This window comes from Aulonocara stuartgranti (assembly GCF_965226115.1).
Source record: "Aulonocara stuartgranti genome assembly, chromosome: 14".
NCBI lineage: Eukaryota > Metazoa > Chordata > Actinopteri > Cichliformes > Cichlidae > Aulonocara > Aulonocara stuartgranti.
The window spans coordinates 31,146,203-31,159,441 of record NC_138950.1 but is presented as its reverse complement, the minus strand read 5'-3'; the positions used below and the strand labels follow the sequence as shown (position 1 = coordinate 31,159,441).

Sequence of the window (13,239 nt, the reverse complement as noted above, 5' to 3'; positions counted from 1 at the left end):
ATTGACTTCTTGGGTTGTTACTCTCTGTTTGGCTTGTTGGTTTTTATGGTTTGGTCAGTTTGATTTAAAGTAGAACGTTGTGCTGTCTGTATTAATTGTCATTGTTAGGTTACAAGCAGGTTAACAGTCACTTCAATTATTATTATTTCTTTTTGTTTGGAAGCTTTTAAAAATACTAACTTCATGGATTAATTCGATTGGTGGTTGGTATATTACAGCCCACGGTACAGGAATTTTCTGTACGTGTTTCCAAGCCATACAAAGTGTGGACTGTTTCATCAATGTAAATAATTTAAATACTTAGTTACTTAGTTCTGGAGAGGCTTTTGACTTGGTAAGACAAGAAAGTCTGTCAAATGTACATTTATGTCTGTCATCGATCTTTCCTTTATTCTGTCATGTTTAGTTTGGGTTCCTGGCAGTTCTTCCAAATACATCGAATTTGAAAGTTTAGGGTTTGGACGGTGATCAGACTTTGGAAATACATGAATGCGCACGATCACGATCAAAGAAGGGCCTTAAAAAGACAGAAGCCTAAGGAACGTGTCTGTGCCGAGCTTATCTTCTGTTTGTATGTGTGTGTATGGATGCCAATAAATTTTCACACATTTATGCACAGCAACATACACACAAAGAGTCATCAGTGGGAATATGAATATTCATGTGGTTATGCAATAATGAGCTTCAGCCAGACTTTGGCAGTAGAATCCGTGAGTCACACTCGAGGTTGCAGAAGAGTCACGAAATGTAAAAGTTATCTTTAACGTTTTAAGAGTTTACTTGACAAGTAATAAAACATTATGAATATTCCTCCCCTGTTCCTTTATAACACTGATTTGTGTTAGGGTGAACGTATGGCGTGAATGACCACGATACCTAACAAATCATCAGAGTCAGTTAAGTGTAATGAGCAGTAAAAGCTTGTAGTAACCTTGTCGTTGAACATGCATATATCTCGGATTGAACACGTCTTGTTTTTCCACTTATTGACACAGATGTTCTGCTGTGGTTTACAGTGAAGATTAACGATGTTGTTTTAAAGTATGTTAAATAGAAATGCTCATTACGGTAAATGTGGCCATACTGTTATGGACTTAAACTTACTCTTTACACTGGATATTTAACACTGAGTGAAGGCTCAGAGTAAGAGATTTGGGCCTGTACTTGGACTGGAATTTTGGGTCTCATGAACATCTGTGGCCTTAGAAAATAATTGAGAGCATCGCTAGGTGTGGGAAGCGGCGTTGTCACCTTAGCAGGCAAAGGCGTAAAGCAGTCACACTACAGGCTGCCATCATTATCTTGCCCAGCAGTGCCTCATATTCTCTTGAACTGGGTCAGACTTATGAATTCTGGAAAGAAAGAGGCAGCACACCGAAACAACAATAACATCAAAATTGCCTATGTTTAAAATGGTGTGGAACCACAGGTGCATGTGTAGACTAGTAATACAGCCGGGACACCAACAGGATTTTCCTTCTATCACAGTGTTCCAGTGAATAACAAAGACTTATCGAAGGTGCCTACATCCTGTATCCTCAGTAAATCACAGAGAAATTAGATAATAAAAAGTGAACCTTCCTTACTGAACTATACACAACTTGCAGAGGCGTACTTATGAAGATCAGGTATATTGCAGAGTGAGAGATCTACGATTGAACATTGCTTTTTCCTTCCTCTTCCACATTTCCATCAATTTCCTTGAAACAAAAGCTGTTCACACTTACAAAGGAACTTTACCTGCAGTAACTCTGAACTCTGTGGGATCCCCTTCAGCTTTGCAGACAGAAAATAGGAGGGTGCTTTCAGTTTTCATTAAAGCAGCCAGTCGAATCCATACGACTTGCAGAATTAGGTGGTGGGTAAAAAAAAATCACTCTTCTTTAATGCAAACAGAGAAAAAAAAAGAAAAGGAAACTTCTGATTTGTTCTGCTTCCAGGTGCAGGAAATGGATGTATTTGATTGTGCTGACAAACCGATGCAGTAATTGATAAAGACACATAAATAGAAAGACTTTAAATCAGAGCAAGGCTGCAATCAAACCACGAAGTTGTCAACTCGAGCATCTTCATCCATCAAACTACAAGCTTATCAGCAGTTCGAGACATTTATCTTTTCTCTGAAATTGGATTAAATCCCAAAGCAACAATGTCGCCAGTATCTGAGGGATGCACATGTATGGAGCGATGCAACACAACCCAGCTCCCCTGTACACTTTAATGGCATTCATAAACACCAGCTTGACAACTATATGCAAAAAGCTAATATAGGGATTCTCTGAAAGTTAAATTTACATGCATTTATTAAGGTATATAAGCATCTTGAATAATCCTGGCTGGATATTTGACCACTCTTCTTGGCAGAATTGGTAGTTTATTTGAAATGGTTGGGGCTTTGGGAAAACAGTCTGGTAGCCCAATGTGTGGGTTAAAAGCTTGAAAAAAGAAGGCAATTGGACTTCTTTTAGTTTGTGAATACATTTCACCTCTTCTCCATGAGGCTTCTTCAGCTCTAAAAACAAAAGGTGGAAACTAGCTGGTATGTATTAACAGCTAGTGGTCGGATTTGAACCCTTGGCAGGTGAGGATACATTACTGGTCATCATCACATCAGCCAAGGCATGAAGAAAGTGTGGGTCATTACCATAACCGGGGGCTAAGGGTAAAAAAATTATAAGACCTTGCCCCACTTTATCATGTGACCTACTGAGGGCACCTGAAGCAAGGTATGAGTGAGGGTTAAAGTGGCTAGGAAAGGTTCTCGAGACTGCATTAATGTTAATATGTTCTAACGCAGCCTACCTTAATGTTAGCCTACTTTATCCATTCCAAAAAGCAGTTTTGATTTGTGTTTGTGATCACTGTCCTATTGGAAAACTTATTTCTAACATCATGCGGTTGATTTAAAGTAAAGTTGAAGAACTTGAATGTAGTCATTATTCCAAACATGTTGTGCAATGTACTGTAACCAGTACCACTCACAGCAAAACAGCCCCACAGCATGATGCTGCCACCACCATGCATGACAGCTGGTTCATTGTTCCTCACTTTTACCACTCCATATATATACCTATTGCTATTGTGGCCAAATAGCTCAACTCTGGACTTTCCTATTGTTTTGAGTATTTGCCAATCCAATGTGTGCTATGAAACAAATCATAACATACAAATTGATCCAGAAAAATCCAACATTGTTAGTTAATTGGCTGCAAAATCAGTTTCAGCCACAAGCGACGCAGATCAGCTGATCTCAGTCTTAGCTGGTATCTTAGCTGATACACTTCTCCACCTACCCTTCCATCAACTGGCTCATATCTCATATATAATATAGTATTTGAAATGCTTTAGCCTGACCCGAGATTCATCTTTCAACTATCTATCTGTAGCCATATCCATTTTCAGTGATGGGATTCTCGCCTCTGCTCTCTCTGGGTCTCAGAACAGAGTCATGCCACCAAATTTAAGCTTTAGTAAAGTTGACAGACATTAATCTTCTGCACCCAAAAAGAAAAAAGATGTTTATTCATGGTTTGCTTAAGAAAACAAAAACCTTTTATTCAAATGTGATAATGAGTACTGATTGACAGTTCTTACCTGATGGGTTGAGCAGTCGCCAAGTGATTGCAGGATCTGGTCTGCCATTGGCCAAACAACTGAGTGTAACGTTACTGCCCTCATTCACCGTAATGTCATTTGACACTTGGTAGATACTGGCTGGAACTGAAGACACAAGAGAAATGACAACAAGATTAATAATGCTATTAAATATGAGCATGAACGACAGAGGATGTTAATTGTCATCAAACCCATGCATATTCTCACCAAACACACAAAGTTGCTTTTTGTTCTTAACCATACATGCATAAAAACTCTTAGATGGAGACACAAGCTAACCTGGATCTTCTCAGTTAAAAGTAGGTGTTAAAAAAGCTTTAGAGAACTTTTTTCTGCCCCTGTTACTATAACCCTCAGAGGTACTTATGGTAAACTTTCTTAACCCAGGATCCAAATAAGCAATTTAATCCCCTGCCCCGGGACCTGAGCCCATAAAAACAGATTGCCTGTCTTGTCATATGGGGACCCACCAGACGGCTGCCGCAGATTCACTTTGAGTTTATTTTGAGGGAAGTAGGCTTTATTTAATATATAATCCAAATTTAAGGCTGAAATGAGGATCCCGCTATACGTGCGTGTGAATTTGACACTGATGTTCAAAGTGACACGGCGCCGTTTCATCTCGTCACAGATCATCCTGCCTCGCAATCACCGATTTACACATCACTCCTGCTGCTGTCACACCTGCACAAACAAACAGAAACACACAGAGGAGGGAGAGTCCTTTCCTGTGCCCTCCCTCCTCCTCCCCCCACAGAAAACAAACAAGCGCCACAAAAATCCCATAAAAGAATTAAGACTTTACAGTCAGCGTTAAAGTGAGTCAGCAGCTAAGGTGCAATCAATCATGAAAGATGTAGAGGGAACGCATCAGTGTTGTTTTCTTTTTTTTAAAGGATAAAGTATTGTATATGCAGATGAGAGGCCAAAAAATACATAAATGATCAATGACTTTGGAATAAGATGAATGCTGGAACATGCATTATGCAGGAGAAACAGCAATACTGACTGTTTTTTTTTCTCAAAAACTTTAAGTTACTATGAGTACAATAAATGGATTTATTATTCTAATTTCAGGGTCTGTGTTCATACGTATGTGTGTCAGATTTATATTCCTTTGGGCTCAACAAACTGTAAACCCGGCTATATTAAATGAGGCACATGCACAGACTCACAGATCTCTATTACAGTCAGCAGGAATCAGTAGGTGTTTACTTTACTTATAAGCGCTTGCTGCATGTTGTTACTGGCAATCCTTCTACCTAACTGACCAGGGTATCATTATTACCTAAGAAAAGAAAAAAAAGAAGAAGAAGAAGAAGACGAAGACGAAGAAGAAGAAGAAGAAGACGAAGAAGAAGGAGAAGGAGGAGGAGGAAGAATGGTCTTTTCTATCTAGCTATCCTCTCATCCACTATGTTTTTGTTAATAACTGAACCCCCATATCTGTCAAATAGTTCAGTTTTGAAGGAACTCTCTGAATCCAACACAAGAACAGTTGGTTCCCATTTTACAAACACTCCTGATAATATAGCCACCAGGAAGGAGGCTGGCAGGGTGAAGCGAACTCTGACAGTCGCCTGTGTTAGTGTGAAAGTTCTAGCAGACAATAAGCCGTGCACGGTGATTGTGAGGCATGAATGAAACAACTGATGCCAATCATCTAATAGAAGTGGGATTTTTACAGCTCCTTCTGAAACAATGTCATTTCCTCCTGGCACCTAGGAAGGACTTGAATGCACAAAACGTTAGTTTTTCAGTTATTCTGAAAAAAAGTGTAGTGTATGTGAAAATGAGCTTTATCTGACAAAGCATTGAGAAAATCCAAATGACTTTGCTTATTTTTCAGTAATTCCTAACTGTGTTTGTTGCTTATTCTAAATGGAGCCACTGTTAATTTAAAACAACTAAATCAGAATCAGAATCAGAAAGGGTTTTATTGCCAAATGTTGAGCAGGTTTACAACATTAGGAAATTGCTGCGGTACTTAGTGCAAACATACTGTCATATAACGCTTAAATAGACATGAAAATAAAAATAAGAATAAGAATTAAAAGTGCTAAGTAGATAGATATATACATGAGTGCAGGTGGTGAACAGTGCCAAACATGGAATGCTGCAGTGAACACAGCGTAGGGTCATGTGTTAGTGGTGGGAACAATCATATGGTTATTGTTCATGTGGCCAACAGCAGAGGGGAAGAAACTGTTCTTATGGCGAGAGGTTCTGGTGCAAATGGACCGGAGCCTCCTGCCTGAGGGGAGCAGGTCAAACAGACTGTGTCCAGGGTGAGAAGGGTCAGCTGAGATCCGAGCTGCACGCCCCAGTGTCCTGGAGGTGTACAGGTGCTGCAGAGATGCGAGTCTGCAGCCAATCACCTTCTCAGCAGAGCGCACAACATGCTGCAGTCTCTGTTTGTCCCTGATAGTGGCTCCAGCATACCACACGGTGATGGAGGAGGTGAGGATGGACTCGATGATTGCAGTGTAGAATTGCATCATCGTCCGTGTTGGCAGGTTGAATTTCTTCAGCTGCCTCAGGAAGTACATCCTCTGCTGGGTTTTCTTAATGACAGAGGTGATGGTGGGCTCCCACTTCAGGTCCTGGGTGATGGTGGTACTAGGGCTGGGCGATATATCGAGTTTTTTAAAAATATCGATATATTTTCATACGAGATATAAGATGTGACAATATCGTTTATATCGATATAGTCTATGTTACGTTATAATTATACTTGTGGAGCCGCAGGTTTGCCTCTCTTTCGTCCACTTTTGTCTCTACACAACGTTACTCGGCCTCGCCTCGCCTCTCCTTCACTGAACACAACTCCGCCTCCCCCATAGCTTCACCTGCAGGCAATGACAAGATGAAAGCGGGAAATCTCCGTTAGTGAGTTACCGTGCGTGGGGCTGGACGGCGTCAACGTGTTAGCGAGCTAACCGCGCTAACGACATGCAGCCCGGAAGGGCTGCACGGCCTAAAATCCTTTCATTTTCTCAAAAATCGACAGTGCGCCTTATGTATGAATTCTGGTTGTGCTTACTGACCGCGAACCGATTTTATGTGGTACACAGCGCTCAGCAATCTGTCAAAAAATGTTTTAATATGACTTTGCTAAGCTACGGAGCTGCACCGCTTGATGGATTGTCGGAGGATTACGGCTACCGAGGAGGAGCCTCGCGGAGTGATACGTACTGTGTGTTTATAAGGACCACAAATGGCACCTGTTCAGAGACGTGGTGCAGCTGTGAAATCTCTCTTTGTTATTATGCTCAGCGTCTATTAGTTTACATTTTGACTGCACAATTGTGAGCTTTTTGTTATGCACAAAAACAACATTGTTTTCTTTTATTTATGGACCATGATTATTTAATAAATGCTGATAATTTATTTTTGAGTAACTTTTTCATGTACATCTACGCTGTATGTAAATAAAAGTGCCCGTGTGACATCTGGGACACAGTGTGACTAAGAACTTTCTTTTTGTTCTTAACTTATGGCTTTAAAAAAAAAAAATCGAGATATATATCTTATATCGCCATCCAGCTAAAAAATATCGAGATATGACTTTTGGGTCATATCGCCCAGCCCTAGGTGGTACCCAGGAAGCGGAATGAGTCCACAGAGGTGATGAGGGTGTCAGTCAGGATGATGGGGGGGTGGGGCGGGGGGGGCTGTGTGCTTCCTGAAGTCCACAATAATATCCACTGTCTTCTGGGCATTCAGCACCAGGTTGTTGTGGCTGCACCAGGACACCAGACGTTCAACCTCCCTCCTGTAGGCAGACTCATCCCCGTCCGAGATGAGTCCAATAACGGTGGTGTCATCTGCAAACTTGATTAGCTTGACAGACTGGTGGGTGGAGGTGCAGCAGTTGGTGTACAGGGAGAAGAGCAGGGGAGAAAGAACACAGCCCTGAGGGGAGCCGGTGCTGATGGTCCGGGAGTCCGAGACATTCTTTCCCAGCCTCACATGCTGCTTCCTGTCCGTCAGGAAGTCAGTGATCCACCAGCAGATGGGATCAGGCACATTCATCTGGGAAAGCTTGCCTTGGAGATGGTGGATGGTGTTGAACAGATGTTATCAAAACCAGAGATGTGTGAATTAAATTTGAAGCCATTTTGACTGACTTGCATTAATGCTCACACATGTCTCTATCTCACCCCACAGCGAACTCTGATTAAAAAAACAACAACTCTGTCTTCATCATCACAGAGACGTGAATTATCACTCCGGCGAAGTATGAATTTAGGAGGTGTAAAGTTGTCAAAATATTAGAACAGCATCATTACTCAAAACAAATGTTGTTATGTGCATGAGAGTAATGTGGGCTTGTCATTTATGCATAAAAATCAAAGTAAACCATTAAAATGTATTGTTTATCTGCCTGAAAGTGTCAAAGGCCCCAGAATCAGTTGTAAAAAGCTGTTTTGGAAATTTAACACACTTCCAGCTTTCAACAACTGCTGTCAATTTGTCCATAAACACAGCACTTAAACCCTTACTGCTCCATTAAAGTTACTCATTAGCCCGACAATAAAGACTGTGCTCCAACTGTGCTCTGGTTGTTGGTGTTATCCACACCAGCAGGTGTACTTAGTTTTCTTTTTGCAGTGAGGTTTGCTTTAGATATCGCACCATTGAGTTCTGATGCCTACAGCGAGTAAAATAAGTATTGAATTGTCACCAATTTTCTAAATAAATATATTTCTAAAGGTGCAGTTGACATTAAATTCTTACCAGATGTCAGTAACAACCCATCCAATGACACAGGGAAAACGTATTGAACACACTAACTGAAATTTATTTAATAATTTGCACAAAAGCCTTTAGTTCTTTTCAGGTGATTGACTGGAAAAATTTTAGCAGCTTTACTTTCTTCCTCTGAAACCAGTTGAGAGTTTCCTTGGCTGTGTGTTTGGATCATTGTCTTGCTGAAACGTCCACCCTCGTTTCATCTTCATCATCCTGGTAGACGGCAACAGATTTTTTTTCATCTCGGTACATTTTAACCATTCATCTGTTCTTCAATTGTATGAAGCGTGCCGGTGCTGTATGCTGAAAACAGCCCCACACAATCATGTTCCACACCTAAACTTCACTGCTGGTGTGGTGTTATTAGGGTTGCAGTACCTTTACAACTCTAAACATGGAGTGTCTTATGGCATTCAAAGAGTTTAATTTTGGTCTCATCTGACCAGATGATACTCTCACAGTATTTCCCAGGCTTGTCTAAATGTTGTTTAGCAAACTTTAAACGCCCCTCAGCAAGCTTTGTCTTCACCAACATAGTCTTGCGTGGAGACCGTGACCATGGTGGCTTACTTATTGTTTTCTTTGAAATAATTGTACCCGGTGATTCCAGGTTTTTCTGTTGCTTTCTACAAGTGCTACTTAGCTCTTGGACAACGCTTCTCATAATTCTTTTCACTTCTTGTGGGGAGCACCTGGTCGTGGCCACTTTATGGTGAAATGATGTTCTTTCCACTTCCAGGTTATTGCCCCAGCAGTGCTATCTTTATATAGTCAGTAGGGCCTGAAAGTAAGTGGCAGGAATGCTTTCTAACTGTTGTCATGTTTTTCTGTGCCTTTCTGCACCTCCCTCTCTTTATGTGTTAGATATTTTTCCCCTGTGTCATTTCTGATTGTACACATAATTTATGGACACACGTGGACTGGATGGGTTGTTACCAACATCTGATGAGAATTTCATGTCAATAGCACCATTAGAAATACATTTACTCAGACAATTAATGACTTGTTCAAATCTTATTCTTCCCGCTGTATATGAAAGCCTATTGTGCTGCTGATTGTATAACTAACAAACACATAAGTGGCAAACACATTTGTAGCAACTGAGTGGGAATTCATCTGCTATTTAAATCTGATAGGACTTGCAGTGCTAACCTGAAATAAAGCTGCCATGTTCCTCCATATCGACCGTGTTTTTCTAAGAAGCAATTTTTCACTGGTTGTATCTTTCAGATTGTTTCTCCAGCAAAGTTATTATAGAAATTTTGTCTCCGTACAGTATCAGTAATAGCTGGCAAAAGCATCACTGAACTGGCATCTCGCTTTCTTTCTTTAGCTATCTCACAAAACACTCACACTGACTCTCACACACATGCACACACATGGGTGCACAGCGACCCCAAGCAAACGCTTTCTCTAATACGAAATGACAAGACAGAGTCGTTCCAAACGGCCTTTTAAATGAAGTCATACAGAGTTATCGCTGTAGTCAAATGACCAAGCCAAAATGAAGATGGGTTCATCAGATATGCTGAGATGGAACAGGGGGATGGCGGGGCGGAAACATTCGATCGAGGTGACAAAAAACCCAATTGACTTTTTTTTTCTCCCCAACCTCAAAAACAACCAGCAGCGGGTGGGAAAGTTGATTGGCTGAGTAGAAAGTGTGACTGGAGAATTAATCCTCTGAAGCATAGATAAAAATGGATTGGGGAAAAAACAACTGCTCATACTCTGATAACCCTGTCGCCTCTGTAAATGGGAGGGAAGGCCAGACTGGGGGGAAGAGGAGAGGACTTGTACAAAGCAATACAATAGTGAAAGAAAAGAAGTGTGCATTACATTTCAGCTCCGGTGGCTATATAGTGCCTGGTGTACAGATGTCAGGAGTGGAGGGGAAGGAAGCTGTGAATTGTAATCTTAGTCATAGGTCAACCTTCAAGGAGCAATGTTGGAAAGGGCAGCTTTTTGAAACTCCACTTTGCATCTGCAACTACAGGAAGGATGAATTCCACAATGATGCACAGCATCTCTGCTGACGTTTGCACGATGGCAGGGTTTGTGTGAGTCATGGAAAAATATATTTAATATTTTAACCGTGTACAATTTCACGTGAACAATCATTTCTCTACACGTCGGGAACTGTATTCTCAAGTGGACCTACTTTTAACTTCATTTCTCTCTTCCACTTCCAAAAATAAAGTTTGTTAGTATTCATAGATAAAAATACAGCAAGCTACAGTTTAAAGGAGTTTTCCATTTCAGATTCAGTAGGTCTGTATTAAAAATAACAAATAATAATAATATATGTCTTTTTTTGGCTAATGATCTCCTGTTTTGTTTGGAAATAAATAAATAAATAAATAAATCTGTGATGTAAACAGTATAAATATGCTGACCTTGCTTTCAACTCAAATTTCAAACTTCAAAGAGAGAACGAAAGACAAGAGTGCAAAAGACAGAGTGAGAGACAGCAGAACGAGGCAGAGAAGAGTAATTAAGGAGGAATGTGTTTATGGTTTAGCGTTGCTTCTTTAAGTGTGTGGGCACGCACAAGGAAAGAGAAACCACAGGCAGTTCCTTAGTCCTTGTGACTGAGTATTCACCACAGAGACGCTTGGTGGGCTGGGCATTGAAAGCAATAAAATGCCTGTCTCTGTATGATAACAACTCACTTTCCTTTAGCACTGTCTCTAGATACAGACATCTATTACATTACAGAATAATCAAACCAAGATGATAATGTGATAAGTATTCATAACATGAATTTGTGTGCTCTGATTTTTAGTGGTGATATTATTACTGTGGTGGTGAGTCCTGATGAAAGTGTCCACCTCTGCCTGTCACTGTGAGTAGTGCCAGTGACAGAAGCAGTAACAGAGTGGCCCCAGGTTAATGATAAAGAGACCTTATAGGGGTGGTAATGTTATTTTATAGGTTTTGCATGTGACGCTAACTTTGTGCATACCTGTTAGAACACCCTGATTATAGCAAATAAGATTATATTTTACAGTAATAGCTTCAAGTTTGGTGAGATTATTGTAAAATAAGAGAGTCTGTCCAACAAAGTTATTAGAGAAGCTGTGTCTCTGTCCGAACAACAAACAACTTGAGTGTTAATTTACCTCACTTTAAAAAAAACAAACAACTTTGTTTTTTTAATATAAACACAAAATGAAACACTTGAGATACAACATCTTTTCTGTGAGACTTCCTGGGCAGAAATCAGAACTTTCAGAGGAAACCTGTGCATGCACTTGTAAGAACATTCAAACTCCACACAGAAGGGCCCTACCCAGGTTTGAAGCCAGGACTCTTGCTATGAGACTACATGTCTGTGAAGATTCTCAGTCATCCAGGTCATCGTAATCTAAGGAGCTTGAAAAGAAAAGCGTCTGGACTTCTTTAAGTTGCTTGAAGACGTTTCACCGCTCATCCGAGAAGCTTCTTCAGTTTTAGGGTCACATGGTGGAGAGTCCCAGATTTAAACATGTGATTAGGTAGAGGGTCATCAGGGGGTCCTTTTGTCCCTCTTTGGGGGGAAACTCCCACTGGGTTTAAATCTGGGACTCTCCACCATGTGACCCTAAAACTGAAGAAGCTTCTCGGATGAGAGGTGAAATGTCTTCAAGCAACTTAAAGAAGTCCAGACGCTTTTCTTTCCAAGCTCCTTAGACTATGAGACTACAGTTTTAACCACCGAAACACCATGCTGCCCAGTGGTTTGATCGTATTAAATAGAGTTTAAGGCACAGAACTGACTTATTTGCTGAGTGCCTGGTCAGCCTTGCGTGTGCCCATTTACAGTCTGGTCCGTATGTCTGTGAACGTTCTCAGTCATCCAGGTCATCGTAGTCAAAGGAGCTTGGAAAGAAAAGCGTCTGGACTTCTTTAAGTTGCTTGAAGACGTTTCACCTCTCATCCGAGAAGCTTCTTCAGTTCTAAGGTCAAATGGTGGAGAGTCCCAGATATAAACCTAGTGGGAGTAACCCCCCACAGAGGGACAAAAGGACCCCCTGATGATCCTCTAATCGCCTGAGCCAAGGTGTGAAACTGGGCGTGGGTCCCAATCAGCCAGAGTTTCGGGTGAGTTCATTGTGAAACCTGGCCCCACCTTATCATGCGAATTCCTGAGGTCAGATGGCCCAGGATGTGAGTGGGCGTTAAGGCGTCTGGGAAGGGAACTCAAAACTGGATTATAGATGGCAGAGAGTTGGTGTCGTAAACCCCCGCCTCTGTTCAAAGATGGTCGCTCACAGTGGACATAGATGGCTTCTTTCACTCCTCTTTCAAACCATCTGTCCTCTCTGTCCAAAATGTGAACATTGGCATCCTCGAAAGAGTGTCCTTTATCCTTGGTGAAACGTCTTCAAGCAACTTAAAGAAGTCCAGACGCTTTTCTTTCCAAGCTCCTTTGACTACAGTCTGGTCCCTTTCTAGCATTTCACTGTGACTGGAGACACAAAATTTAACAAAAGAACAAACCCCCCCCCCCCCCCCCCCCAAACTAATCAGACATTTAAATCACCTTCATAACTGGAATATGGACATTTTAAAGATGGGGAAAAGGGAAAGCTAATGCTAGTCAGCACCCATAGCCAGTCACAAACCCACAAGCCAGCAGCCTCGGTATGAGCAAATTGCAGAGACAAGTGGATGCAGAGACAAGGCTGGATGCCCTGCTATCTGGTGAAGATATAAACATACTGGAAAATTATGCCTGAATTTTGTTTTGTTACATGCACCTGGTGCTGTTGCTTTTGCTTAGTGAGATGAAGTACAATATGTTATGTAAAGGTGGGTGTACCACAACTCATTTTCAGTTAATCATTTGTACCTTCTTCCAGCAGCACAGCATTTTATATTCAGTTG

At 41.1% G+C, this 13,239-nt stretch overlaps 1 protein-coding gene across 2 annotated transcripts in view; it reads right to left on the bottom strand.

Annotated features, from left to right (window-relative positions):
* lsamp (limbic system associated membrane protein) overlaps positions 1 to 13,239 on the bottom strand; it is a 480,200-nt gene that overhangs the window by 34,509 nt on the left and 432,452 nt on the right. For both annotated transcript variants that reach the window (XM_082503811.1, XM_082503810.1), the window contains one exon: positions 3,595 to 3,720. In XM_082503811.1, the coding sequence (XP_082359937.1) occupies positions 3,595 to 3,720 (126 nt within the window). The remainder of the gene's footprint in view (positions 1 to 3,594; positions 3,721 to 13,239) is intronic.